The sequence below is a fragment of the Garra rufa genome, chromosome 21 (genome assembly GCF_049309525.1).
Source record: "Garra rufa chromosome 21, GarRuf1.0, whole genome shotgun sequence".
Taxonomy (NCBI): Eukaryota; Metazoa; Chordata; class Actinopteri; order Cypriniformes; family Cyprinidae; genus Garra; species Garra rufa.
The window spans coordinates 31,377,318-31,403,770 of NC_133381.1; the positions used below are offsets into that span (position 1 = coordinate 31,377,318).

At 37.4% G+C, this 26,453-nt stretch overlaps 1 protein-coding gene across 1 annotated transcript in view; it reads left to right on the forward strand.

Annotated features, from left to right (window-relative positions):
- kif26ab (kinesin family member 26Ab) overlaps positions 1-18,354 on the forward strand; it is a 104,026-nt gene extending 85,672 nt beyond the window's left edge. Inside the window, exons 7-16 of the mRNA XM_073826597.1 lie at positions 1,477-1,570; positions 6,120-6,382; positions 8,306-8,489; positions 10,020-10,179; positions 10,776-10,938; positions 11,339-14,666; positions 15,131-15,321; positions 15,563-15,583; positions 15,876-16,026; positions 16,140-18,354. Coding sequence (XP_073682698.1) covers positions 1,477-1,570; positions 6,120-6,382; positions 8,306-8,489; positions 10,020-10,179; positions 10,776-10,938; positions 11,339-14,666; positions 15,131-15,321; positions 15,563-15,583; positions 15,876-16,026; positions 16,140-16,318 — 4,734 coding nt within the window. The 3' untranslated portion in view covers positions 16,319-18,354. The remainder of the gene's footprint in view (positions 1-1,476; positions 1,571-6,119; positions 6,383-8,305; positions 8,490-10,019; positions 10,180-10,775; positions 10,939-11,338; positions 14,667-15,130; positions 15,322-15,562; positions 15,584-15,875; positions 16,027-16,139) is intronic.
- Positions 18,355-26,453: the final 8,099 nt, after the last annotated feature.

Here is a 26,453-nt window from a genome sequence, read left to right on the forward strand (position 1 = left end):
TGCGAGTTTATAACACGCAATTGTGTTAAGTCGAAATTGTGAGATATAAACTTGCAATTCTGAGAACATATTAGTCTTTTTTTCCCTCAACATTTGACTTCGTAATTGCTCGCAATTTATATCTCACAATTTTAAAAAACAGTCAGAATTACAAGATATAAACTCGCTTTTGCGAGAAAAATTACATAATTGCAAGTCTGTATATTTCAATTCCGACTTTATTTATCGCGATTGAGATTATATAACGCAATTCTGAGAAAAATTCAGCACTGTGGGTTTATATCTCGCAATTCTGATTTTATAACTCACAAATGCAAATTTATATCACCAAATTCTGACTTTATAACTCGCAATTGTGAGTTTATATCTCCCAGTTCTAATAAAAAAGTCAGAATTGTGAGATAAAAAGTCACAATAACATTTTTTATTTTTTATTCAGTGGCAGAAAAGGGCTTCAGTAAAAAAAATGTGGAAGTGGAAGAGTTTAACATTGTTTGTGCTTATTTAAATATCATGTTGTTAGCTTAGCAACATGCTAACAACACACACAATTAAAGTTGTTGCCTATAATGTTACAAATCATTCACTTTGGAGGTTTGATTTCAGTTGGATGCTACTTTAAAATGCAACTCCATATGTAGACAGTGGACAGTGAACCGAAGTGTAATAGAATTTTAAGTTGAAGAACTTACATGGACAAGACAAGATCTATATAGCTTATCGATTAGGAGTTCTTTTACTTATGCCCAGCAGAAGGCTTTCAGGTCTCTGTACTCAGTTCCAGTGAAGTCATGTAACTGTAAATCCTCCAAATCTACTGTGTGTGTGGTTTAGTGAGACTGCAGGGACATATTTCTTAGCAAAGCACTGAGTCGTTGTTCTGTTGTAAGAATGTGTGTGTGTGTGTGTGTGTTATGATGTATGGGAGGAAATTGCTGCAGTCCCAAATTGTCTCCAGGGACTGGGGCTAGTGGAACAGATTGTAGCGTTATGGCCGCACAGTGCAGCCAGGGTAAAGTCCCCCCCCCCCCATGTCTGATGAATCTGTGATGAGGATCTGCCTTGTTGGTGCTTTCTGTGGTTTTCTATTGCTAGGGAATAAATCAATGATCTCCGGATCAAAGAAAAGATTAGGTACTTTCTCCTCTGCCAAAAAAGGCTTAGTTACATTTTACAGCTTAGCTTAATGTTAAAAACCATCAGAACATTGATTATTAAGACTTTGATGTGTACTGTTGTTTAGACTTTGAAATAAACATTTCCCTCAGTGCAGCATAGTTGCTGTTTAAAGTAAATATACTTTATTTATGCTATATTGGGAATTGCAATATAGTACATGTTTTATATATGTGTATATATATATAAGTATGTATGTATTTTAAACCCCATTGACTTCATAGCTGACTTGCAATTTGACGCATGTGTTAACGTGTTATAACACCAGATATGTTTAAAGTGTTTTGTTGTTTTCCACAGGCTGAAGTTTGCTCAGGGACAGTGGCTGAAGTTATTCAATCAGTGGTCAACGGAGCAGATGGGTGTATTTTCTGCTTCGGTCATGTCAAAGTTGGTACGTTATCTTTATTACTCTTCAGTTAACTGAATATGACACCCACTGATCTTGTTCCACAGTTAGCAAGACACTTTGATGTCTAATATTAAAACAAAAGGTCACAAAGTGCTTTTGCTTTTTACAATGGGCATGAGTGTGCATTCAGTTGTGTGTGTGTGTGTGTGTGTGTGTATGGGAGACCAGAGGCTAGAGAGTGTAATTAAAAGCTGACTAATTGACCCTCACAGTAGACTGCATCAGAGTTCTGTACTATTGCCAATTATGCTTGTTAGATGTTGCGATGGTATCCTGCATCATTTACTACATGCGGTCTAAGCGTTTAAGCATTATTTATGACTCTTTTAAAGCCTAGCTGTCCATATGGAACAGTATTCCTCTCTTTTTTGTAGATGATGCTCTAAACCAGGGTTCTTCAACTAAAACGTCTCGAGGTCCAGTAATGAACCCTGCTCACCGAGGTCCGGACAATTATATATTAAAAACTATTTATGGTTTTTGCGAGACCAGGGTATCTGCAGCATATTTTATCTTAAATTCTAGACATTTAAATACATTTTTAAAGACCTGAACAAAAAATAAATTAAGAAATAAATAGATAATTAAAATGACTGTAAAAAGCATGATTTACAATTCAGATGCAGGTTTCACAAAACAAAAAAGATTTCTTGAATTATAAACTTTCCATTCCAGCCTTCAAGAATCAAAAGCATCAATTCTTATATTAATTTAAACAATTATTGTCAATCAAGTATTATATTAATTAACATATATTTTACTGCCTTAATTGTTTAAATTTGTATAACACATTATCTTGTTGATCCATCAGTTCACATTTACAACTCTACGTGTTTGCTGCTTAAAACCATGGATTGATTTTTTTACATTGGTCTTTTTGACAACAGCAGACGTACGAGCTGATTAAAAATGTCAGATCATTCTCTTCCAGCAGGAGGCGCTATCAGAATAGTACACAAAGCAGCACCGCAGCTGACTTTGAAACGTGCAGCGCTCATATTTATTCAATGGATAGCCTTATAAAGTTTCATCGCAATTCTTGCCTTTTAGTCCCCACATTTAAGACAATCTGAAATCACAATTAAGACTTTCTTAACCCCTAATAATACTGCAGTCATCAATGAAAATTAAGAGCTTTATTTTAAACACTGACTTTAAAAAACAACCCTTAAGCCTACACAAAATACGTTTCTTTTTATTTTTCCCTACTATGTTCGGTGCGCAAGAGAAATATTAGGGAAGTAAATTAATATCAGCATATGAAGTATTTGTCTATCATTGTCCTGAGAGAATGTGCACGTCAGATGCTGGAAGCGCTGTTTTTACTTTCACTTTAACGTATTGCGCAGTTTTTGCTTTGCTTGTGTAATATCCATTGGCTCACCTTCATGGTTTAAAACATAAATATGTATAAAAATACATATAAATATAAAAAACATATTTACAATATTTTGCGACGTAACCTCAACATAATGCGTTTTCCATCAACGTTTTTTACTTACTGAAAGCTACATATGTCTGTAGGCAATGCGCCGATCTCTGCTCTCATCACTGCACGGAAGATTGCACCCAAACGCTGACCCTGGTGTGCTTGATATAAATTTTGTTATTAGAAATTAGCGTTCGGCATTTTTTTTTATTTATGTCAAAAGCTTTCACGGTCCGCATGAACGCATCTTGTGGTCTGGATTCGGACCGCGGTCCACCAGTTGACGACCCCGGCTCTAAACCATGATGTTTCTTTAACTTCTCTAATGTAACATATTTAAAACTGAATATTTAAAGGGAAATAATGCAGAAATTTCCTCAATCTTATTGTCACAATCTGATGGGTTGAGGAGTGGAGATAGAGGAGGAGATCCGGAGTAGATGAAATAAACAGTTTATTAAATAAAATACTGAATTTACAAACCAGGAGCAAGAAAAGAACATGTAACATTATCGACTGACAAAGGGGAGTGAGCAGAACCAGACTTATATACACTGAAACAGGGGTGTGGTTACAAACGAGATAACAAGGGGGAAATACAATTATGGGCAAGAACAAACCAACTGAACACGAACCAAAAGGGGGAGACGAGGACTAAACCAAAAATGACTAGAAACAGAAGGGGAGAAAACACTGGGAGAACAGAAATACAAGACTAAAACCTGACACTTATATACAATTAAATCATGAACATAAACACATTCCACATATTAATTATTTATATTTTTACATATCCACTTATTTATTATTTTACCCTTCCATATGGCCTCGGTTATGCTTCACGGCAGAGAAAGTAATTACATTGTAATGAAAAGAAAAAATATATGTATTATTTTTGAATAATGAGAATAACTCTAAATGAGATGCGATGCTGCAACAGCCCAGTGATAAACAATTTGTCTGTTCACAGTAAGTGCAAAAATGCAGTCACAGCCAATCATATTTAATGGCTGTATGAAGCTTAATTTTGGACTGATGGAATTTGTGGATGCATCAACCAGCATGATGCATCAGAAATAGAAACCAAGCTGTTGACAATATGCAGTGTCATATTCACAGTTAAGATTTGTTAAGAACCTGAGTCACGACTATTTTCCAAAAATGTATAATTTTTGTTGCATATTTGTCATTTAAAGCACGGGTTAGAAATGTCATTAATGACATCAAGTAGGTTGTTAAGTGATAACATATGCTAAATGTTCAGTTTGAGGTGAAATTAATTTCAGAATATTGCAATAAACTAACGAACATGGCATCTGAGGACTGATTTGCTATTTCTGTTCTCCATTATTTCGCTTTATTTTTAGTCTTCTTGCATCACTCTGAGTTTCCCTGTGGTACAAGAGCGAGTACCCACATGCACACTAGAAATGTCGCTTTAAAGGATTATTCCACTTCCAGAATAAAAATTTCCTGATAATTCACTCACCCCTATATAATCCAAGATATTCATGTCTTTCTTCCTTCAGTCGCAAAGAAATTAAGTACAAAGAAAACATTCTAGGATTTTTCTCCATATATCAATGGTGCTCAACGGATTGAAGGTTAAAAATGTAGTTTAAATGCAGCTTCAAATGGCTCTACACAATCCCAGCCAAAGAAAAAGGGTCTTATCTAGCGAAACGATCTGTCATTTTCTTAAATAAATTAATATTTATACACTTTTTAACCAGAATGCTCGTCTAGCTCTGTGATACAGATGTGCACTCTGTGCACTCCTGTTCAAGACAGTTAGGGTATGTGGAAAAACTCCCGTCTCATGTTCTACATCGCTATTTTATCTTTTTTTTTTTTTTTTTGGCAAACAGCGTTTGATCTTTGTAAACACTTTGTAAACACTGCGTCGGTACTTCAGTAGTGATGTTGGACAGATTTGAAGTTGGAAGAGAAAATGAGATGGGAGTTTTTCAACATACCCTAACTGCATTGAACTGGAGTCATCACAGAGCTAGACATGACGAGCATTTGAGGTTTAAAAAAAAATTGTAATTTTTTTTTTGGAAAATAACCAATCGTTTCACTAGATAAGACCCTTATTCCTGGGCTGGGATCGTTTAAAACATGAAACTGCATTTTTAACCTTTAGTCCGTTGAGCACCATTGAAGTCCATCATTTGGAAGTAGAGTAATCCTTTAACTCTCTTAAACTTAAAGTATAAAATGAAATTTGTATATATATGAAATTAAATATATATATATATATATATATATATATATATATATACATATGATCTATTCAAGTCCGCATATTATTAAGAAAATGCCAAGTTCTTTCAAGAAACTCTAGATGGTGCAGGGTTGTTAATGCAAACTGATGATATTCACAGGTTTGAACTACTAGCACAAGCTGATTGGTTCATGTTGCATATACAGCCAATAAGCTTGCTGTTGTAAATTTTGCTGGTTAGCATCCACTAGAGTATTTCGCAGCACGCTTTCACTCTGAGTTACTCTGAAACCCTCCATCTTCCCCAGCTCCACCTGTATATATCTGCTACAGGTTATTATATATGCTACTTGTGCAGCAGCAGTATGTCTTAAATACTCACAGCATTATATCTGTGTATGTACTGGCAGTAGCAAGTTCCTGTACTTGCTTTGCAGCAAAAGCAATAATCTTAAACAACAACAGCCACAACCAACAGCAGCAGAAATTTAGCAGCTTAGCAGATCTATATCCGCCCTCTTCAAGCAAGTTACTGAAATCAGGCAGACTTAATCATCAACCACTTTACATACTTTCTCACCGCTCACCTCCCAACTGCTTTCCCATTACCAGATCCATTTTACCACACCCCCTTGCCACAACATCTGTAAGGATATGGTAAAAACAGAAAAAAAACTGAATTTAGACTGAATCAGCAGTTTAAAACTGTCATCAGATGCTACTAATGTGTTATGATTGGTAGTTTATTATCCAAGAATGATATCTCATCCAATAAGTGGTAGAAATACCAGTACTTGAAACACTTGCTCACTGAGTGCTCATCATCATCATCACCTTGCCAGAATTAACAGCTTTCTCTCTCTCTGTCTCACCAGGCAAGACATATACCATGATTGGCACAGACAGCTCCACACAGAGCCTTGGCATTGCGCCCTGTGCCATCTCCTGGCTGTTCAAGCTCATCAACGAGCGCAAGGAGAAGACTGGCACACGCTTCTCGGTACGGGTGTCAGCGGTAGAAATCTACGGCAAGGACGAGAGCCTGCAGGATCTTCTTTCTGATGTGCCCACAGGAAGTCTGCAGGACGGCCAGTCGCCTGGTGTCTATCTGCGCGAGGACCCCATCTGTGGCACACAGGTCAGTAACACCACAACTAGATGTCCACTTTAGTTTCTTTTTCCTGACAAAAGCACACCTAGGTTTGCTTGTCATGTAGTTACCAAGTGTGCTGCAAATGTCCTGAAAATGGAGGCCAAAACATTTAGATTTTTCCACCTATAAGACCTTTGTTCATCTTCGGAACACAAATTGATGAAATTCGAGAGCTTTCCCAGCAACGCAACTGATACATTCAAGGGCCAGAAAGGTAGTAAGGACATTGTTAAAATAGTCCATGTGAAAGCAGAGAAAGACACACACATTTTTTGTGGTACTCTCGTGAATGTGTGTTGAAGACTGACATGGAAGAGAAGAAGTTGTTAAATAAAATCCTTAAAAAATATTCTCGTAGCTTCATAAAATTACGGTTGAACCACTGATGTCACATGGACTATTTTCACAATGTCCTTACTGCCTTTCTAGACCTTGAACGTTTCAGTTGTGTTTCTGTCTATGCAGGGTCAAAAAGCTCTCAGATTTCAGCAAAAATATCTTCATTTGTGTTCTGAAGATAAATGGAGGTCTTATTTTAATTTTTGGGTGAACTATCCTCTAATATATTTATATTGTGAGACAGTAAAGAATCTGAGAGAGACGGAAGAATGAATCAAAGCTCAATATCTAGAAATGCCTAGGTCACATCTCTGTTGATCACGGTTTCATATTTATTCTGTCAGTTAAGTAGTTTTCATAGATTTTAGCTGCCCCTCACTTCACAGTAAAAGTTATTACAGAATACTTTTAGCTGAGCTTAATCACTAAATCTCAAATTAAAGGCCAGATGTTGTGGTGGTTCTTTTTACTCAGTGCACCATCAGCATCCATCTGGGTGTGCTGCTGAGCTGTTTCACCCTCCCCCCTTACCTTCTATTGGAAGGGGGTAAATATCAGAAGGGGGTAGGTAGAGTTTGGGGGTAGGTAGAGGGTAGTTAAAAGCGCTGCCAGGTGTTGGCATCAGATGTTGTTTTTTTGGGGGTCCATATGAAGCAGCACATCAAAGACTGCCTAGAGGCCTGTGAAGTTCAAATCTGGGGAGTGGATTTGTACGCCCATCACTACTCCCAGTTCCCTGCTTACTTTAGTTTTAGAGTGGCTCGTTGGCCACAGGCAGTTGTTGAGCACTGCAGGAAAGTGGCCACTATTGTTCTAAAGGAATCTGTTTCTGATGGGTACTTTTTGAAAAATACATCTGATCAGTAAGCTTATCATGAATATCAAAGAAAGACATGCAGGGAACCGAGATTCATTCCATTCAGCCTAATTGCTTGTTTCCTTGGAGAAGATCATAAATAAGGCCAGCACATGTTTCATTCCCAGACTTGTTCCATCAGATGCTGCCCTCTTGCCCTCTTTATCCACAACTCACTCTTATCAGTAATCCTACTCCCTCTATGGGCGTATTTGTTTCTCTGATTGCCCCAGAGACTTGATTTAATTGTCTATAAGCGTGTAAAGAAGCTCAGTTATCTTGATCTTCTTCTCAACTCCAACTAGGGATAAGCCATATGACAATATGCTCTGAAAAACAGTATAGTTTAAAGATTCTATTTCTACCAGATCTTACCTTTAAGAATTACAGTTGTTGGTTCATCAGACTTATTTAATCACAAAATATATTCTTTTAATTTGTGTTGAAGTGCCAAATATAAAGATAAATACTCAAATGAGATGAAATTTAAAGTATATAATTCACTGGATTATCTTTTTTTTTTTTTTCTTGAATTTTGATTAAAAAAGGACTCAAAAAAACAGAATAAAGTTAGTCATACCGAGATTTTGGATCACCAAAATCTCGGTATGACTAACTTGCTCTAGCCATGTTTTTGTTTCACTTAATATAAGCCAGAATAAATCCCACTCTTACACAAACACACACACCTTAAAATCCTCTCCATGTTGTAGCTCCAGAACCAGAGCGAATTAAGGGCTCCCACAGCGGAAAAGGCCGCCCTGTTTCTTGACGCTGCCATCGCAGCACGTAGCACCAACCGGCCGGATGCAGATGAGGAAGACCGCCGCAACTCCCACATGCTGTTCACCTTACACATCTACCAGTACCGCATGGAGAAGAGTGGCAAGGGTGGAAGTAAGTCTCCTGTTTGCACTATGTGAAATAATACTGCTACATTGTTGAAGGCTCGGCGTGTGCTAAATCGATTATACTCAGTCTAGTCTAATACCTTCTCCTCCTCCTCATTTTCCCAGTGAAAGGGGAAATACATCTCAAGCTTATTAATGTAATCGCTGTGATATTACAGGCCAAATCAGAGAGTTACCAGAATCCCTTCAATTTGCCTCTCGCTCCATCATGGTAGGAGGGAAATCAATCATGTCTGCTTTGACCACTTCATTAAACTTTAATGGGAATTTTAACAGATAGTAATAATTCATGAACAGCTAACAGCTCTAATCATAGCATCGAGGTACCTGTCACTGTGCCATCATGGTGCAAATTTGCATAGGTAAATACAGTGTTGGTCACTATCTCAGAACAGTGAAATTGCCAAGCATCTTTGAATGGCTTCATCAAGCCTGCTGATTTTAACAAGCAAATGGCTTTTTTATTCAGAAAGGTAATAATATAGTGTTATTCAATCGTGTGTAATAACACAGTATGTCAATTGTCAATTCACCCTTCATCCTTCTGTATGATTTTATGTGAAATAAAACAGTTGTAGCTAAACAGTGAATAAAGGTCTTTTTACTGTCCTCCTTATAGTTATTGAGCAGGACTACTCTATATTCATTGTCCTTTGTTAGACAAACTTGAGAACATATTCATTAAAACAGTTGCTCGTCAGTACAGCATCCAGATTAACACAATTAACCTTTAGTTTCTGTCAACTGACTGTTATATCCACGGGTCAAAGATGAGTAGATAGAACATCACCGAAACTCAGTTTTCTATATATTTGGAGCATAGTGTGAACATAGGTGTTTATCTAGGGCAGCTTGTTCTGTCTTTGAATCATAACGGGCTGGGTAACTTACTCATGAATAAATCACACACAGTCCTGTCAGCCGCAGGTCTTCTCTGGGGATGTTTATTAATATATCTGTTATTTGCCACTCCTCACTTTGCCCGACATTACCTCAGTGTGGGAGTGTCGTAAACGTGGTATAACCGCATTGGCAGTATCTCAAACTTTCAGTGATATCAGTAATGAGTGGGGTTGAGAGTGTATTTGTATCTTCCATTAGAAGGATGGTTAAACTGGAATTACCTTTACAGAATGAGTTATTACACCCTCAAGTAATCCTCTGTGCTTGTATTATTTGGAGCCATTTATTTTGTTCGGTCAAGTTTGCTTTGTCTGCAACCATAACACTTTGGAATTAAACTTCATAATGTAAGTTGTTTCATTTGCAATGCGCTTTGGGAATGAACTAATTGTCATTGAGTCTTCTATTTGTTTTTGATTATTGACTTTTATCTCTCTAAATACTCATAAACGCTATTGTGTTTCCATGATTTTGTTGTTATTAACATATACAAAATATGAATGTTAATGAATTTGCAAGTAGGCCTATTTGTGGAAGGACAGTATGCTTGCACTGGTTGTAGTGTGGGACCCCAGGGATCACCTCTCATTTTCTCTTTTTTTTCCCCCATCAGTGTCTGGTGGTAGGAGCAGATTGCATCTGATTGACTTGGGAAGCTGTGAGAAGGTGCTTTGTAAGAGCAGGGACGCAGGAGGAGGTCTATGTCTGTCTCTGACTGCGTTAGGAAACGTAATACTGGCTTTAGCCAATGGAGCCAAACATGTACCATACAGGTAAGATAATGCTACAAAACAATAAGAAACCGAAATGTGTCTTGTTGCTCAAAATGTGTAGATACGGTTCTAGCGTATCTGGTATTAAAATTTCTAATTGAATAGCATAACTAGAATAAACAGAATTACATGATAATTCCGAAAATCTTCCCGAAGTCTTATGCGTTTTCATTTAAAATGTAATACTGAAGCATTTGAGCACATAGTCAAAAATATCAGCAACAAGCTTGTACCTGTGATCTATGTGTTGACAGGTTTATTGTTTGACTAATGCACTGCTGTTTATCTGTATTTTGCTGAGCTCACAGATGCATCTCTTTTAAAAAATGTTAAAAAACCGCCTTGTCGGGTCGCATATGCCTTATTTCTCACTTTTCTAAAACCTATTCGCATTTGGCAGAATTGCAATATAGACATATTTGTAGCTTTTTGTGATTAATATCTTGGCAGGACTGTATAGTGAACCTTTCGATGGTTCTGCATTTTTAGAGAACAGTTAACGGCCAGGCTGCCTCAGTACCTGAGTAAACAGCTGACTTTCTGCTGACAATCTATCAACCTGTGTTCATGCTGACAATAGAAATGTATTTTTCCAGGGATAGCAAGCTCACCATGTTACTGCGAGATTCCTTGGGGAACATCAACTGTAGGACAACCATGATTGCCCACATCTCTGACTCCCCTGCCAATTATGCAGAGTCTCTTACCACCATTCAGCTGGCCTCCCGAATCCATCGTATAAGGAAAAAGAAATCAAAGGTAACTGTAACTGGCTAGATTTTAAGAATTTTTATAATAATTCTATTGTAAGGATCCGTGCTGGTTTTAATCCACTTAAAATCCAGGTTTAGACTAAACAAAATCAACTGTCTAGGGAGAACAACACTGAAATATGTTTAGTGCAAATTATCATCAACAACAGCCCTTGGGTAGTCCTGCATCAGCTAAATGGTTTTGAAATATCTCTTCCTTATAATTAAGCAATTCATATTGTTGTCTTGGGATTTGTATAACATTTGCCCTCGGAGTACAGTCAATGCATCACCTAATTAGACATAAAATGTGTTCTTACTCTTAGTGTACTTATGACATGGTTACAATTATAACACACCAGACCAAAGTTTTTTTTTAATTATATTTTGGCAATGTCTTTGTCAAGTATGCATCCAGTTCCTCTGGAGGGGAGAGTTCCTGTGATGAGGGCAGGATCCGCCGACCACCACATTTGCGGCCCTTCCATCCTCGTACCGTGGCCCTTGACCCAGATCTACCATCATTCCTCAGTGATCCTGACTATTCTTCAAGTAGTGAACAATCGTGTGACACTGTAATTTATGTTGGCCCTGGTGGTGCTGCCATCTCTGATCGAGAGCTCAGCGACAACGAAGGACCCCCAGCCTTTGTTCCCATCATCCCCTCACTTAACCGTAAGCAACGAGGGAAAGAAGGGCCAGTTGACCGTGATCTCTTTAAATGTAACACATTTGCTGAGCTTCAGGAGCGATTAGAATGTATCGATGGTAGTGAGGAACCTACAGACTTTGTTGGAGAATCTGGAGGAAATTCTGCAAGCCCTAAAATGGAGCGTGATGCAACCAAGTTGAAAGAAGGCTCTGGTTGCATTTCAGTTTCTCCCAAGACTCCTACCAAAGCGCTCTTATCAACACAGGACAGCATATCTAAAAAGTCAATTTCTGTAGCCAGTAAACTTCCTGGCAGTCCAAAACACAAATCCAATTTAGAACATTCCGAGTTGCAAAGTGCCACATCAGAGAAAGATCTCAGAGACATGTCTGGGAGTTTGTGTAGGACAAGTGCAGATGGTGAAAAGGTGCAAATGTCAGACAATGGAACACTCCTATGCGCTTCAGGAAGACAAAGTAAACCAGTAGGATCCCAAAACTCAGAGCCTGTGGTAAGGGAAAAGGTTTTTTTCAGTAAGAAGTTACCCAAGCCTGCTCCCCCACCACCACAACAAAAAGACTATGTCAGGGTCGGTAGTGAAAGTGAAGAAAAGTCTGCTACGAGGATACCACCAATTGGGATGAGTCATCAAAAAAGAGGTGAATCAAATGAGAACTCACCTGTAAAAGTCCATCACCTCAATTCCAGGCCTTCTGGAGAAATGAGGTCTAATCTTAGGGAAAGGTGCATGGAGAAGGACATATTGAGAACAACTGTAACCCTTAAACAGCCAGTGGAGCTAAATGGTGAGGATGAGCTTGTATTCACTCTTGTGGAAGAGTTATCAATTGGCAACATAGTGGACAGCGGAAGGCCCTCCAGTATTGTGAGTTTCAATAGTGATTGCTCACTACAGGCCCTTGCCTCAGGATCACGACCAGTAAGCATTATTAGCAGTATCAATGATGAATTTGATGCCTATACATGCAGTGTTGGTACCTCAGATGCAAATATTAAAATGGTGGCACCATTACAGGAGAAAGCATGTACTTCACTTGGTAGCCGTGGTTCTTCTATCACTTCATGGCTTAGCGAAGTAAGTGTCTGTACTCTGGAGAGTGAAGGTGCCCAAACAATGGATGTCTTTCTTCCTCAAGGTACTCATAGTGGCCCAGACAGCAGCTTCTACCTTGATTCTCTTAGGATGTTCCAAAGCAGCCCTCAAAAGGAACTTAAGAACTCTTTGAATGATAGTGGCTGTAGCTTCTCAGATTTGGACAGTGACAGTGCTATATCAGGCAAATTCTCTCTTAGCAAGTGCCCATCCTCTCCAGAGGCACCACAACTGTCTGCCAAAAGTTTGCCAAAACTGACAAAGGCAAATACCATTCATTTATCTGATCCCCAGTCTTTTCAAGATTCTCAAGTTGTCCAGTATAGTCTTTCCAGGAAATTAAAACCTACCTCATCCACAGCCCAGAGTAGCAGTATCAGTGCAAGCAGCTCCAGTAGCAACTGGAGACGTGAGCCACCAAGGCAAGACTGCATACCAGATCCATGGCACCGAGGAGACAGCTCATTGGAGTCTTCTATAGCCTCTAATTCAGGTTCTTCATCCAGATTGGTTAAAAATGGAATGAGTGGAATTCCTGCAAGAAAAGCAGGTACAATCAGCAACAGTGTACCTCGAATGCCCAAAACACTAGGGTCAGCCCCACCCCAAAGGGTGGTGGATGGATGTGAAAAATCCAGCAACAACAGAAAGATGGAGTACCCAAGCAAAATGCCACAGTTTAGACGAGGCGCAACAACACTTGGGACAGTTCCAGTCATACATCCATCCATTGATGTCAAGCTTGCTCAAGATATTGGTTCCTCAACAGGAAGTTTAAAGTTCTCCTCTCTAGGAAAAAGTGGAAAAGCAAGCAAGCAGGAGGAGAGTATGTCAAAACCTGGCAATGTATCACCACCTCCTCCTCCAGTTCGCAAATCTAGTTTGGATCAAAAGAATCGAATCCTGTTTCCCTCAAGTGCCTTAAAGTCTGCTTATGAGGCTGGAAAGTATTTAGGACCAAGGGCTACAGGTTTAGAGGATGATGTTGATCTTAGCTCTAGGGGTGATTCAAATAGTTTAAGAACATCTAACTTGAAGTCAGAGCATAGTTTGATAAAAGCAACCTCTAGTCTCAAAGCTAGAGGAGCTAGAGGTGATACAGGACAGCTTTATGGGAGCCAGATATCTCTTGACAGATGTGACAGTTTGTCATCTTTGGGGTCGAAACCTGCTCTTAGTCGAGAAAACAGTGGTGCTAGTCTCAACAGCAAGTCAAGCAAGTCTGTCAGTAGGTTTGGAACACCTGTTGCCACCTCTTCCCCAATTGCTACCTCTCCACCTTCTTGTATAAACCCAGTAGCCACTGTAAAAAGTGGGATTGTAAAAGGTGGCCTTAACACAAGACAAATACCTGTTAATGCAAACAAAGCTCGTACATTATCTGCAAGCACCTCCAAAGCCCTGAGCTCATCCACTAAGTCTCTTGTGGCACCAGCAACAAGGAATGCCAACCTTCCACCTTCAGGAAAGACTGCATTACCACGAGCAACAGTAGGAGGTAATGCTAAATCCACAAGAGGAACAATAATGGGTACCAAGCAAGCAATGCGGGCAGCAAACAGTCGTGTTAGTGAGTTGGCCTTGGCCAATCCTTCTGGGAAACATACAAAGGGCTCAGTTGATTCGGACAGTGGCAATGACAGTGGAGTAAACCTCAATGATGACAAGCATACCCCAATCCCCATTCTCCCATCTCCATATAGTAAGATCACAGCCCCCAGAAGACCTCAGCGCTATAGCAGTGGGCATGGAAGTGATAACAGTAGTGTCCTAAGTGGGGAGTTACCTCCTGCCATGGGACGAACTGCACTCTTCTACCACAGTGGAGGGAGCAGTGGATATGAGAGCATGATCCGTGACAGTGAAGCTACTGGTAGTGCTTCTTCAGCCCATGACTCCATGAGTGAGAGTGGGATGTCCTCCTCTGGACGCACAAGGAGTTCCAAAGCACCCAAGAAGAGGTCAAATGGTGAGCAGCATCTCTTATTGTCTATGAAGACATAAAGTTTTAGTCATATTGCTTTGTAGTTTATTATATATGGTTCTTAATTATGAACCATGCTGACAGAAAAGCTCATTTTCTGAGAACTACTCTACAAACTACAAAAAAGGCTATGAAACACTTTTTTGCAATGTATGCTTACTTGAGATGGATATAGCACATGCAGTGCTAATCATATGCATCTAGACATCACATGCAATTTAGTCAGGCGGTTTTGATATGAATCTCCATCCAGTCTACATCTTCATACACATACAAATAACCAGCACAGCTTAAATTTTTCCTGTTGCTCAGTATATTTTTGCTTGCTTGCTATTTCTTTACCCATCCATCTTTTATGCTGTTTTTATTTTCTCATTTAGTTTTGCAATGTTTCAATGTCCTAATTACTTTCCTATCTCACATATTTCCTTTGTCTCTCCATGGACTAGGCCTCCAGAGGCGGCGTCTCATCCCAGCTCCCTTACCGGACACCTCCTCCCTGGGGAAGTCTGGGACCACGGGCCAATGGGTGGACCTTCCCCCTATGTCCGGGCCACTGAAAGAGCCTTTTGAGATCAAAGTGTATGAAATTGATGACGTGGAGAGGCTTCAGCGACGAAGACAAGAAAAGACAGATGAGGTTAGAATGGGCTGTCTGGGTGTTGTTTGGAAACTGAGATCTGGTTCAGTGCATAAATATTAACCTTAGTCCTTTCTCATGGGAATGTAAAATATGTTAGATATGCTTATGCATCTTACATAGGAAAGCTACAACATATGATGAATAATACATAGATGAATAACTATGTATAACTATGTGTGTTGTGTATCTCCACTTCTTAGTATAGCTTCTGACATGATTTTCCTCTTTGTTCCAACAGTCAGTTCAGGATGTTGAGAAGGTATGTTGATTAACTGGCATGAATGTAGCTCGATTGTATAAGGGAACCAGACTGTAACGCAAGGAAGCTTGTATTTTTCCATTACAATGCCTGGAAAATATCACAGCATTATTATAGTTCTGTAACCCGTGCTTCCTTTGTGTAGAAAATGTCACAGTCAGGAAATATTGGGGTAATTTTATGGAACCAGCTTGAAACCACATTTTTTCTTTTAGTCAATCCAGATAAGCCCAAAATTAGTCTGTGATATGGAACTGTCATTTTAACCATTATGTACATCTTCTGTCCACAGGGTCTGATGTATTTTAACACCAAATTGAAGGTTCTTGAGAAACGGCAGCTGCAAATTAAAGATCTCAGAGCTAAGCATAACACTCTGAAAGAAGAGCTGGAGGACACAAAGTCTAGATTAATGATGGATCCCAGCAAGTGGATTGGAGAGTGTAAGTATTATACCTTTATGCTAAACTTGTTACTGGTAGACAAAGGCGAAAGTTCATGCTAAATACGTCCAGTCCATTTCTTTCTAATAACTCTGCTTTGGTTTGCTTTGCAGTTGAGGTGGATCAGGATTTGGATCAGGAGTCGCAAGAGTACTTGGAGGCAATGGAGCAGGCTACGGCTGAACTGGAATACTGCGTCAACCTATGCAAGTCCCGCGTCATGATGGTGACCTGCTTTGACATCCGAGTATCATCTGATGTGCAGGAAGGACCGCGAGAGGTGGAGGTTTAAGAACACAGGGTGGTGATCGATGGACACTGACAAAGAGATGGAGGAAGACAGGACTCTGGATGTCTGAAAGGAAGGATAATGAAATGTAGCAGCCGTTACAGCGATTCCGAGGAAACGAATGGATCAAGGATGATCTTTATAATAGGATGGAACACTGAATTCTGCATGAAGTAGGAACTTATTATCTTCTGGATAAGAAAAAACTGTTCTGGTTATATGCAGTGCCTCTAAACAAACATGGAATAGACTTACTCCAATGGAAATCCAACAAGCTTTCGTGCGTTTGACGCATTTCCTTACGCAAGGAAAGAGAAGAATCATTCTCACTTACCGAAGAGTTATTCAACCACACCACAAAGTGCCTTTTTCATATGACTGTTTTGTACATTTGTTGTCAATCATAATTTTTTCTACTGGTGCTAGTGCTATGACCAGCATACCCAAGCCGAACCATATTTTTTTGTTATTTTATTGCATTGTATAGTGTATTTATATGATCATACAGTGTGTGAAATATCATTTTGGGTGCGAAAGGAGAGCAATAAGCTGACTTTCCGTGCTTTGCCTTTGCCTCCTAAACTATCACATCTGTCAGCATATTGTTATTAAACCTTTTGAGCCTTACGTTGTATTTGTAGTTTTCTGTCTGGGTGTTTTTTCTACTTTTCAAATCAAATATCTGTCTTTTTAAGGAACACAGTATCACTCAGTCATGTGTGATGCAAGCTTCTAAACCAGACTGAAAATGGATGCATATCTGACTTTAACATGTTTATTTCCCAGAGAATCGTATAGGTGATTTGAATTGGTACTACGTTTGCTCAGCCATGTTGAATGTATGTTAAAACATTTGAATGAACGACACAAAAATCCCTAAGAATGTAAAATGTTATTGGTTCTTATCACATAAATACATGCAAGTCATTGTTATGCTCAAGATGGATGCGTGTTGCTCGAGAGGGGCGTGATCTATTAAAATGCAGATTGCTCTCTTGTTCTTGTTTACTTTAAATAGACACTTTGGCAAAGGGCATTCATCAGTGTAACCTGACATGTCTAGCTCAGCCTTTCTCTTTGGAGCTTTGGGTGTGATTAAAGTGACATTTGTGCGGTACAGGAAGGACTCTTTCCCATACCCATTCAGACAACGGCATCTTAAAAGTAACCATAAAAATATCTGATGAGATTTTAAAAACTCTGTCCTGCTCAATGGCATATCTGATGCTATTGATACACACTTTTTATAGACTAAGGGAACATTGATTCTGTCATTAAAATCTTGACAGTCCATATACCCAAACGTTAGAGTCCAGTGCATGATGCATTGCAGGTTTTTTAACTACACTGTGGATGAATATCCAAGCCTTAGTCCTATGCATCCATGCAATCATGGTCTTAAACAAACAACCTCAGCAAATGCAACCGGAAGCATTTAGCACAAATTACTCATAGGCTAGCCTTCACAGGATATACTGTATACTCAGTATTTTTCAGCGCTCAATGTGCTGTTTAATAACTGCTGTAAAAGACCACCTGCATTTCTGTGATGTCAAAGACACCATCATAGAAATTTGCTGGTGAAAGTGATTCAGTGTTTTAACATGTAGCTGCCAGAATGACTTTCCTGTTACTTATCTGTCAAAGGCTGTGAATGAACTTTAGATCTCATTCGACAGTGATGTTAAGGATCTCAAAACCTTTTCTTGGATTTATTTACCTTTATAAACACACTCTCAGGCCCTTTTTCAAGATGCTGCATGAGATTTGTATTTTTTTCTAGACTTTATTCTTCATCTTTGAATTTTGTAATGATTATGCTGGCATTCACTATACTTTAAGTACATGGATTTAACTGACACCAAACTGAAACTTTTTTTGAACGAAAGCCGACAATGTATGTTGCGCCATGTTTCATATCAAATCATATTTTCTGACTTTTTTGGTTTTGTAAAGAATTTTCTGACCCTCTGTATAAATGTATTATATGGCAGCTTGGGATAACACTGTTTTTCTTGTGAATAAAAATGTCCTTCTTATTTGTCTTGGTCTGTCCATTTTCTTTCTACAGAAATTTCATGAAGATATCTTTCATTATTTAGATGTGTATTTTATAAGAAGAAAGTTGATAACAGGCAATTTTTTTTAATATATTTTCAGAAGAAAATTTAAAGAAACTCTTCTTCTGTAGCATTAATAATTCTAAAATCTTCAAACATCATTAATATTAACATGACAATTATAGGAGTATATGATAAAAAGATATGATTGATGTCTTTTTAGGAAGGTCCATTGCCACATTGCAAAACAGCATGACTCTCACACTTTTCACAACCAGTGCAGATTTTAGTGTCTGATTATGTTTAATATACAATGCCCTCCACTAATATTGGCACCTTTGGTAAATATGAGCAAAATGGCTTTATCATTTATCTTTTTGATCTTTCATTAAAAATATTCACAACATTCTAATTTTTCATTGAAGTAAAACAATGGAAAGTGGGGGAAAATCTCATTATGAAATAAATGTTTTTTCTCTAATTCACATTGGCCATTATCGGCGCATAATTATTGCAGTGAATTTTCCCAAGATATGAGATCTCTCCTACAATGCCTGATGACTTTGGAGAACACCTGACAAGAGATCAGATACCAGATACAGAATCTCTCCAGATCTTCAGATTTCCAGCTTCATGTTGGTGCTTCTTCTCTTTAGTTCACCCCACTCACAGTAAACTAGGATGGCCATGGCAGAAGCTTCGTTTTGTGCTCAGTGACACATTTTTGTGTGATTTTGATCTGGTGGGTTTGCTTCCAAAAACTTTTTTTTCAGTTTCAACTGACATTAGAAGCCAATCCTGTTTGAAGAGCCAGTCGTGTCAGAAAACTGAATATGATGGAGTTTGCCTTTGGATGAGCGAGGAGGATTTTTCTTCTATTTGTCCTAAACAACACGTGGAACCCCAAGACTCAACTAATCTCTGCAAATCTCCAGCTGTGATCCTTGGAGAGTCTTTGGTCACTCAAACTCTTCTCCTCACCATGCATTTAGAGCAGGGGTGCTCAACCCTGTTCCTGGTGATCTACTTTCCTGCAGAGTTCAGCTCCAACCCTGATCAAACACAACTCTGCAGAAAGGTAGATCTCCAGGAACAGGGTTGGGAACCCCTAATTTAGAGGATATAGATATTTTGCTAATAATTGTGGCAAACATCTGCTGGAGAAAAAAAACGTTGGTCTTTCTATGAAGCCTGTATTTATAATACATTATAAAGGTATTCTTAAGGCATTATAATGAGTGCATAATGCATTAAAAAACCTTATAATATGTTATATCATCTCATGAGTGTTCATAAGAATTTTAATGCATTATAATTTTTACTTATTTGTGGTTATAGCTTTTAAGAGTATGATTACCTCCTCATAGTTATAACGTATTATAAGTCTCATATCTTGCCGTGTTACTCATGTCACTTTACTTAAAGCATACAAAGACCACTTATAAGTAATTATAATAAATTTTCCCTAATAACCCTAAGATCAGGCATCAGATCCGATGAATGTGTAATGACACATTTGTTTTATCAGTTTGATTATTTTGATGGTACCCTTTAGACAGCTTTTGATAAGTAACTCTGCAACTCCATGTCAGCTAGCACTAATTATTATTAGTAGTATGCTAAATATATGCTAACATTTTGAATTTTGATGTTTCCCCAAAAGACAAACTATTAAATTATATTATAAGTAACTTTGCAAGTACATGAACCTTCTACCTAGCCCAACATTAACCTAAGTCTACTAATACTCTAAGGAGTGTTAGTTGACATGTTGTTGGAAAGTTTAAGCTTATAATAAATAGACTAAGAGGACCATCAAAATAAAACGTAATATAATGTAAAAAATAAATGTAATATGATATAGTCCATTATAAATTAAGTAGATTTAATATGGCGTCCATTGTGTGTTATAAATAATCATAATCTTAAAAGTTATAACCTCAAATAATCAAGTATTATGATGTATTATAATTGTTGTTATGATTATTCATGAGATGATATAACATATTATAAGGTTTTTTATAATGCATTATGCATTCATTATAATGCCTTATAAAAATACCCTTATAATGTATTATAAATAGGGGCTTCAGTGTCTTACCAAAACGTTATTTCATAATGTGAGTTATCCTCCAGTTTCAATGGTTTACTTCAATGACAGGTTCAAATGTTATTATTTTTATAAAGAAAGATGAAAAAAGATAAACAATGCAGATTTATTTTCACAGCCGCCTTTGCTAAGATTTATCAAAGGTGCCAGTATTAGTGGAGAGCACTGTAATTATCATGTCAGCAAAACTTCCCTCACCATTTTGCTTGTAAATAAAGAACATTTGTGTTATTTTCCATATTTACATCATTGTGAAATGCCTTTCAAAAATGGTAAATGTCAAGGACAAACATATGGCTAAAAACGTGATCATAAACTAGTTTAGTTTATAATATATAGAACTTGTTTGGTTCCATTTTTAACTTTCGTGCCTTATTAAATCGTAAATATTTTGTCCGCTGAGTATTAATACACACAAAGTTGAAATTTCATCCAATGCCAAGCTGCTATTAAAACACAGTGGAATTCTAGTTTAGAAATCAATCATTCTAGTTTAGTTTATCTGTCTTGGTAAACAGAGCAAGGGCTATATATAAAGAATGAAGGATATGTCAGCAATCCACAGGTGTTGGAGAGAAATATAGAAGGTGATGAGCTGTGTCGGCAAACCAGCACAGCACAGATTCCCACAAAAACACATGCACATGCATTCAACATGGTCCTGTCACCTCGTCATCCTGTTGCGTTGCCACCTGCTCTGATTTTCACACACGAATAGTCTATTTGATTGGGCACACAAACACACACACACTTGCGCACACAGGCACAAACCACGCATTTACCTGTCTATGGGGGTGATTACTGCTAAATAAACACGTCTTGCAATTTATCAACCTAACAATCTAAGATAACACTCTGACTTTCTTCTACAAAGATGTTGTGTATGGTTCAGGTATTTTTCAGTGCACACTACACATCCAAAGCACACAAGGCCATAATTTAAAATAAAATGCTGGTCTTTAACCAAGCTGCACAGCATGCTAATGCTAGCTGGTTACGTTGTACATATGTTGACATCTCCCTGGCCCTATAATTCCCTCAGCCTTTCTGTCTTCATTCCACTGAAAGCAGCAGTAATGATTTGGCTATTGTGTTGCAGCAGCTGGTCACTGTATTACTAATCAAATCTGTAGCCTTTAGCCTAGCAGGCTGTGAGTGCTTTTTGAAAGCAGGAAAGAGCACCAAATCACTCCAATGACAATGATTAAAATGTACACACAATCTATTCTGGAATACTGTTTTGTATTTCTGTGTTGTTTTATTACTGGTATAATCATCATAACTGGTAGTGACAATACGACTACATAGGTTCTGGGCACATTTCCACAGGATTGATTTGATATGTTAAACCTTATCCCCCGGTTTCACAGACAAGGCTTAAGCCTAGTCCTAGACTAAAATGTAAGTTTGAGCTGTTTCAACTGAAATAAAATTGCACTGATTGATCTTAAAATACATCAGTGACTTTGTTTTGTCTTAAGATGAACACCACTAATTTTTTATTCTAAGCATGTGTATAAAATTACTTAAATGTCCTAATTGAACTATGTCCTAATCCTGGCTTAGTCTAAGCCCTGTCTGTGAAACCGGGCCATTGTGTTTGAGAAGTAAAAATGGCTTTAGAAGGTTTAGAATATGATACATAAGTTGTATTGTTTTTATGAGCCTCTGAAACCTTCCACCTCCCCCAGTTCCACCTGTCTAGATCCTATCCTGTCTGACAGATTTATGTGTGTGTATTTATGCAGTAGCAACATATCTGACATGCTCACTGCAGTCTGTCTGTGTATCTATTGACAGTAGCAACTCTATACTTGATTTGCAGAAGCAGCAGCATGTGTAGCAAATGTAGGCTGCCAAGATCAAATACATTAATATTGTCAAGTACATTAATATTCCATCAAACAGACGTCATCACAGAAGGAACTTTGAAGATTATGAAGATAAACCATATGGATTAACTCACATTTTGATTTTATAGTTCTTTATGAACTATTTTCTGATATGATATATATTTTTGTGCTACAATGTGAAACCTATTACATTCTTATTTCAAATTTTGGGATCATTTTAAACGAGATACCTTTACTTTATAATTAAACATTTAATATTTCAATGTTTAATGTTTTGACATTTAATGCATAGAATAGTATGTGTCAAAACTTGAGTGTAGAGTTTGTACTAATGTAACTGTGAAAAAGATATTCTATTAAAACTTAAATTATATTCATATTGATCACACTTCATTTTAATAGTCCACTCTAGACATTTTACTAACTATAAGAAACTCAGGATGTTAGTATAGCCTACTAGTAGGTTAAAGTTAGGGTTAGTAGAATAAATCAACATGTTCTTAAAGACGTTACTTATAGTCAGTACAGTGTCTGTTTGGGGACAATTAAAACAAAGTGTTACAGGGGACGTATCATGAAAATCTGACTTTTTCCATGTTTAAGTGCTATAAACAGATTCTCAATGCAACTCAAAAAATGTGAAGAAGGACACTCCCCTAGTGACGTAAGAAGGGGATCTTATTATAATATTATCATTTTATCTTATAATCTGCACATTTCCACACAAAGCTCAGCCATTTTGTTTTTGGGATTTCTTTCCCAGCTGTTTACCTTAACAGACATAACCGACTGTTTTTATAACTTATGTTTGTTTTAAACATAAATTTGTGTGTATTTGACAGTTTAAGTGCAATAAGGCATGAAAGAGAACTTTAGTTTAGTTCTCACATGCCGTGTGACACCTGCTTTCTCATTTGCATTTAAAGAGGCATGCACGAAAACAGTGATTCTGCTTCCACTCAAAATAAGCATTTTCAAAATTATATAATAAAAGATCTCTACGGTATTTTGAGCTGAAACTTCAAAGATGCATTCTGGAGACATCTCTGGATTATATTACATCTTGTAAAAGGGGGCATAATGGACCTTTTAACAGGTAATAAGAAGATGGTCTGACTGCTGGTTGCAAAGTTAGTAGAATGTCTAAATTAAAACTATCAAAAAATAACTATTAAAATAAAGTGTTACCTTATAATATTGAATTATATGTTAAGTGTACAGCTCTGCAACATATAACATATATTTGTGTGCTGTTGGGAATGCAGGAAGTCTAAAAAGTGACAGCCACTCATAAAAATACAGTGATATAGGCCTACTGTAGATATATGCAGAAAAACTGTGCCTACAAACCTCCCTGGCGTGCGTGCGCGCACACACACACACACACACACACACACACAGACACACACACACACACACACACACACACACATATACTGTCATAGATGTACACATAAAGCTACCCTGGTGTGTATGGGAACAAGATATTTCCTTGTATTTTTTATAGCATTTTCGGCAGGCACCCTCAAGATCCTATTTGTCACATTCATGTCATATTTCCTGTTGAGATTATATCTATTCATGCTCATGCATTTTTAACTTATGTAGCCAACTTCTCTGGTGTGAGCGTGTGTCTTACCACTTCAAACCCTCAACCCCTTCCAGCTCTCACTAAGGGATCTCAGCTTTTAGAAAGGGCCACTGCTCCTGCACTCTACCCATCAGAAGTGGACACATTACCACAGAGACATTCTGGAGCTGCTGTAGGGAGATGTGCTACACTGCTGAGTCTATGGTTTCAAAGGACCAGTTTGAATCTGAGAACCTCTGGACGCTCCTGCAGGGGATAGAACGTGACAGCAATGCGATGAGGAGGAGTTCAGGGAAAAGTCAGGAGAAACTGCATAAGTCCAGAAGCAATCCAAGATATATTCAGAGTTTGAAGTCTGTAATAAAACAGGAATATACAAGGAAAATAAAAAACGTCACCTCCTTTCCTTTCCTTTTCAATGTATATCTAGATCAGCCATAAAACTCCAGTAAGACTGCTTTCAATATTGAAATATTTCTCTGAAACCCTCCATCTCCCCCAGCTCCACCTATCTAGAACTGCATTTTTTTATTTCATATTTTTTTTACTCATAAATTGAAAAACCTCATTATAAAATCCCAATCTTAAGGTTTCTTCTGGTTTTTGATGTCATACCTGCACCACTCTATTAATTTAGCAGCAGTATATCTTACATGCTGAACAATATATTCTATTATATACAGGAATATACAAGGAAAATAACAAAGAAACATTTCTCAAAAACAACAGTTTCTTGACAGATCTTCTCAGAATGTATATCTAGATCAGTCATAAAACTCCAGTAAGACTGCTTTCAATATTGAAATATTTCTCTGAAACCCTCCATCTCCCCCAGCTCCACCTATCTAGAACTGCATTTTTTCCATATTTTTTACTCATAAATTGAAAAACCTCATTATAAAACCCCATTTCGAGGTTTCTTCCAAGTTTTGACATCATACCTGCACCACTCTATTAATGTAGCAGCAGTATATCTTACATGCTTAGAGAACAATATTTTCTATTATATACAGGAATATACAAGGAAAATAAGAAATAAACATTTCTCAAAAAACAACAGTTTATTGACAAATCTTCTCAGAATGTATATCTAGATTAGTCATGAAACTCCAGTAAGACTGCTTTCCACATTGAAATATTTCTCTGAATCCCTCCACCTCCCCCAGCTCCACCTATTTAGATCTGCAATTTTTTTTCCATATTTTCTTATTCATAAATTCGAAAACCTCATTATAAAACCCCATCTCAAGGTTTCTTCTAGGTTTTGACATCATACCTGCACCACTCTATTAATGTAGCAGTAGCATATCTTACATGCTTGGAGAACAATATGTTCTATTATATACAGGAATATACAAGGAAAATAACAAATAAACATTTCTCAAAAACAACAGTTTCTTGACAAATCTTTTCAGAATGTATATCTAGATCAGCCATAAAACTCTAGTAAGTCTGCTTTCCACGTTGAAATATTTATCTGAAACCCTCCACCTTCCCCAGCTCCACCTATCTAGATCTGCAATTTTTTCCATATTTTTTTTTACTGATAAATGAAAAAAAAAAAAAACTCATTATAAAACCCCATCTTGAGGTTTTTTTTATTTCATACCTGCACCACTCTATTCATGTAGCAGCAGTAAATCTTACATGCTCAGAAAACAATATATTCTATTTTAAAATAGAATATGGTATAACAAAGAAACTTTTTAAATTATTTGAATGTTATTACAGAGAATAATATTATAATTAAACAATAGCTTAAATTCAGGTTTGCTCCCAACACAAAGCTGTTATATGACTTTAGAAGTCTTAGTATATAATACACATTTTGAATTAACCTCTTTTGTCTTTTATGGTAACCAGAATGTTCTTTTTTTAAAGGCTGTTTATGTAAGTTATGAAGTGCCGTCACCAAGCGGGAAACATTATTGGTGCTCCCAGCAATACTAGGTGCACAGACCAAGAGCAAGTGATTGTTAGATTTACTTCCTCTTGTCATTTCTAATGAGTAGAGCCTTCAGCACCTTAATGACACAGGGTCTCTCAGTCGGTCACTCCCATAAAAACGCACAGTTGATTTGTGAGGGAACTGAACCAATCCCCATATTGCTTAGGTAGATCAAGGAAAACATTATCATGCCCCCAATAATTTATTTTAGTTTACACCTGACATGATAGGTTCATGGTTTAATTTAGCCAGAGCAGTATTTACACTTCCATCCTAAAAGTTCTCTTCCACACCTTGACTTTTTATGCTGCTTTGTGTTTATTGGTTCGAGTAGATTGAAAAGGTTTGTCAGAATAGAGGATCCAAAAGTTACAAAAAAAGTGAAATAGCAATGTTCTACAACAAACTATATGATGTGTACTTTATTTTATTTTATTTTATTTTATTTTATTTTATTTTATTTTATTTTATTTTATTTTATTTTATTTTATTTTATTTTATTTTGGAAAGGTGTGTTTTGTTGTAACAATATTTTACAGTCTCTTTTAATATACGATACTTACTGTACTTACTATA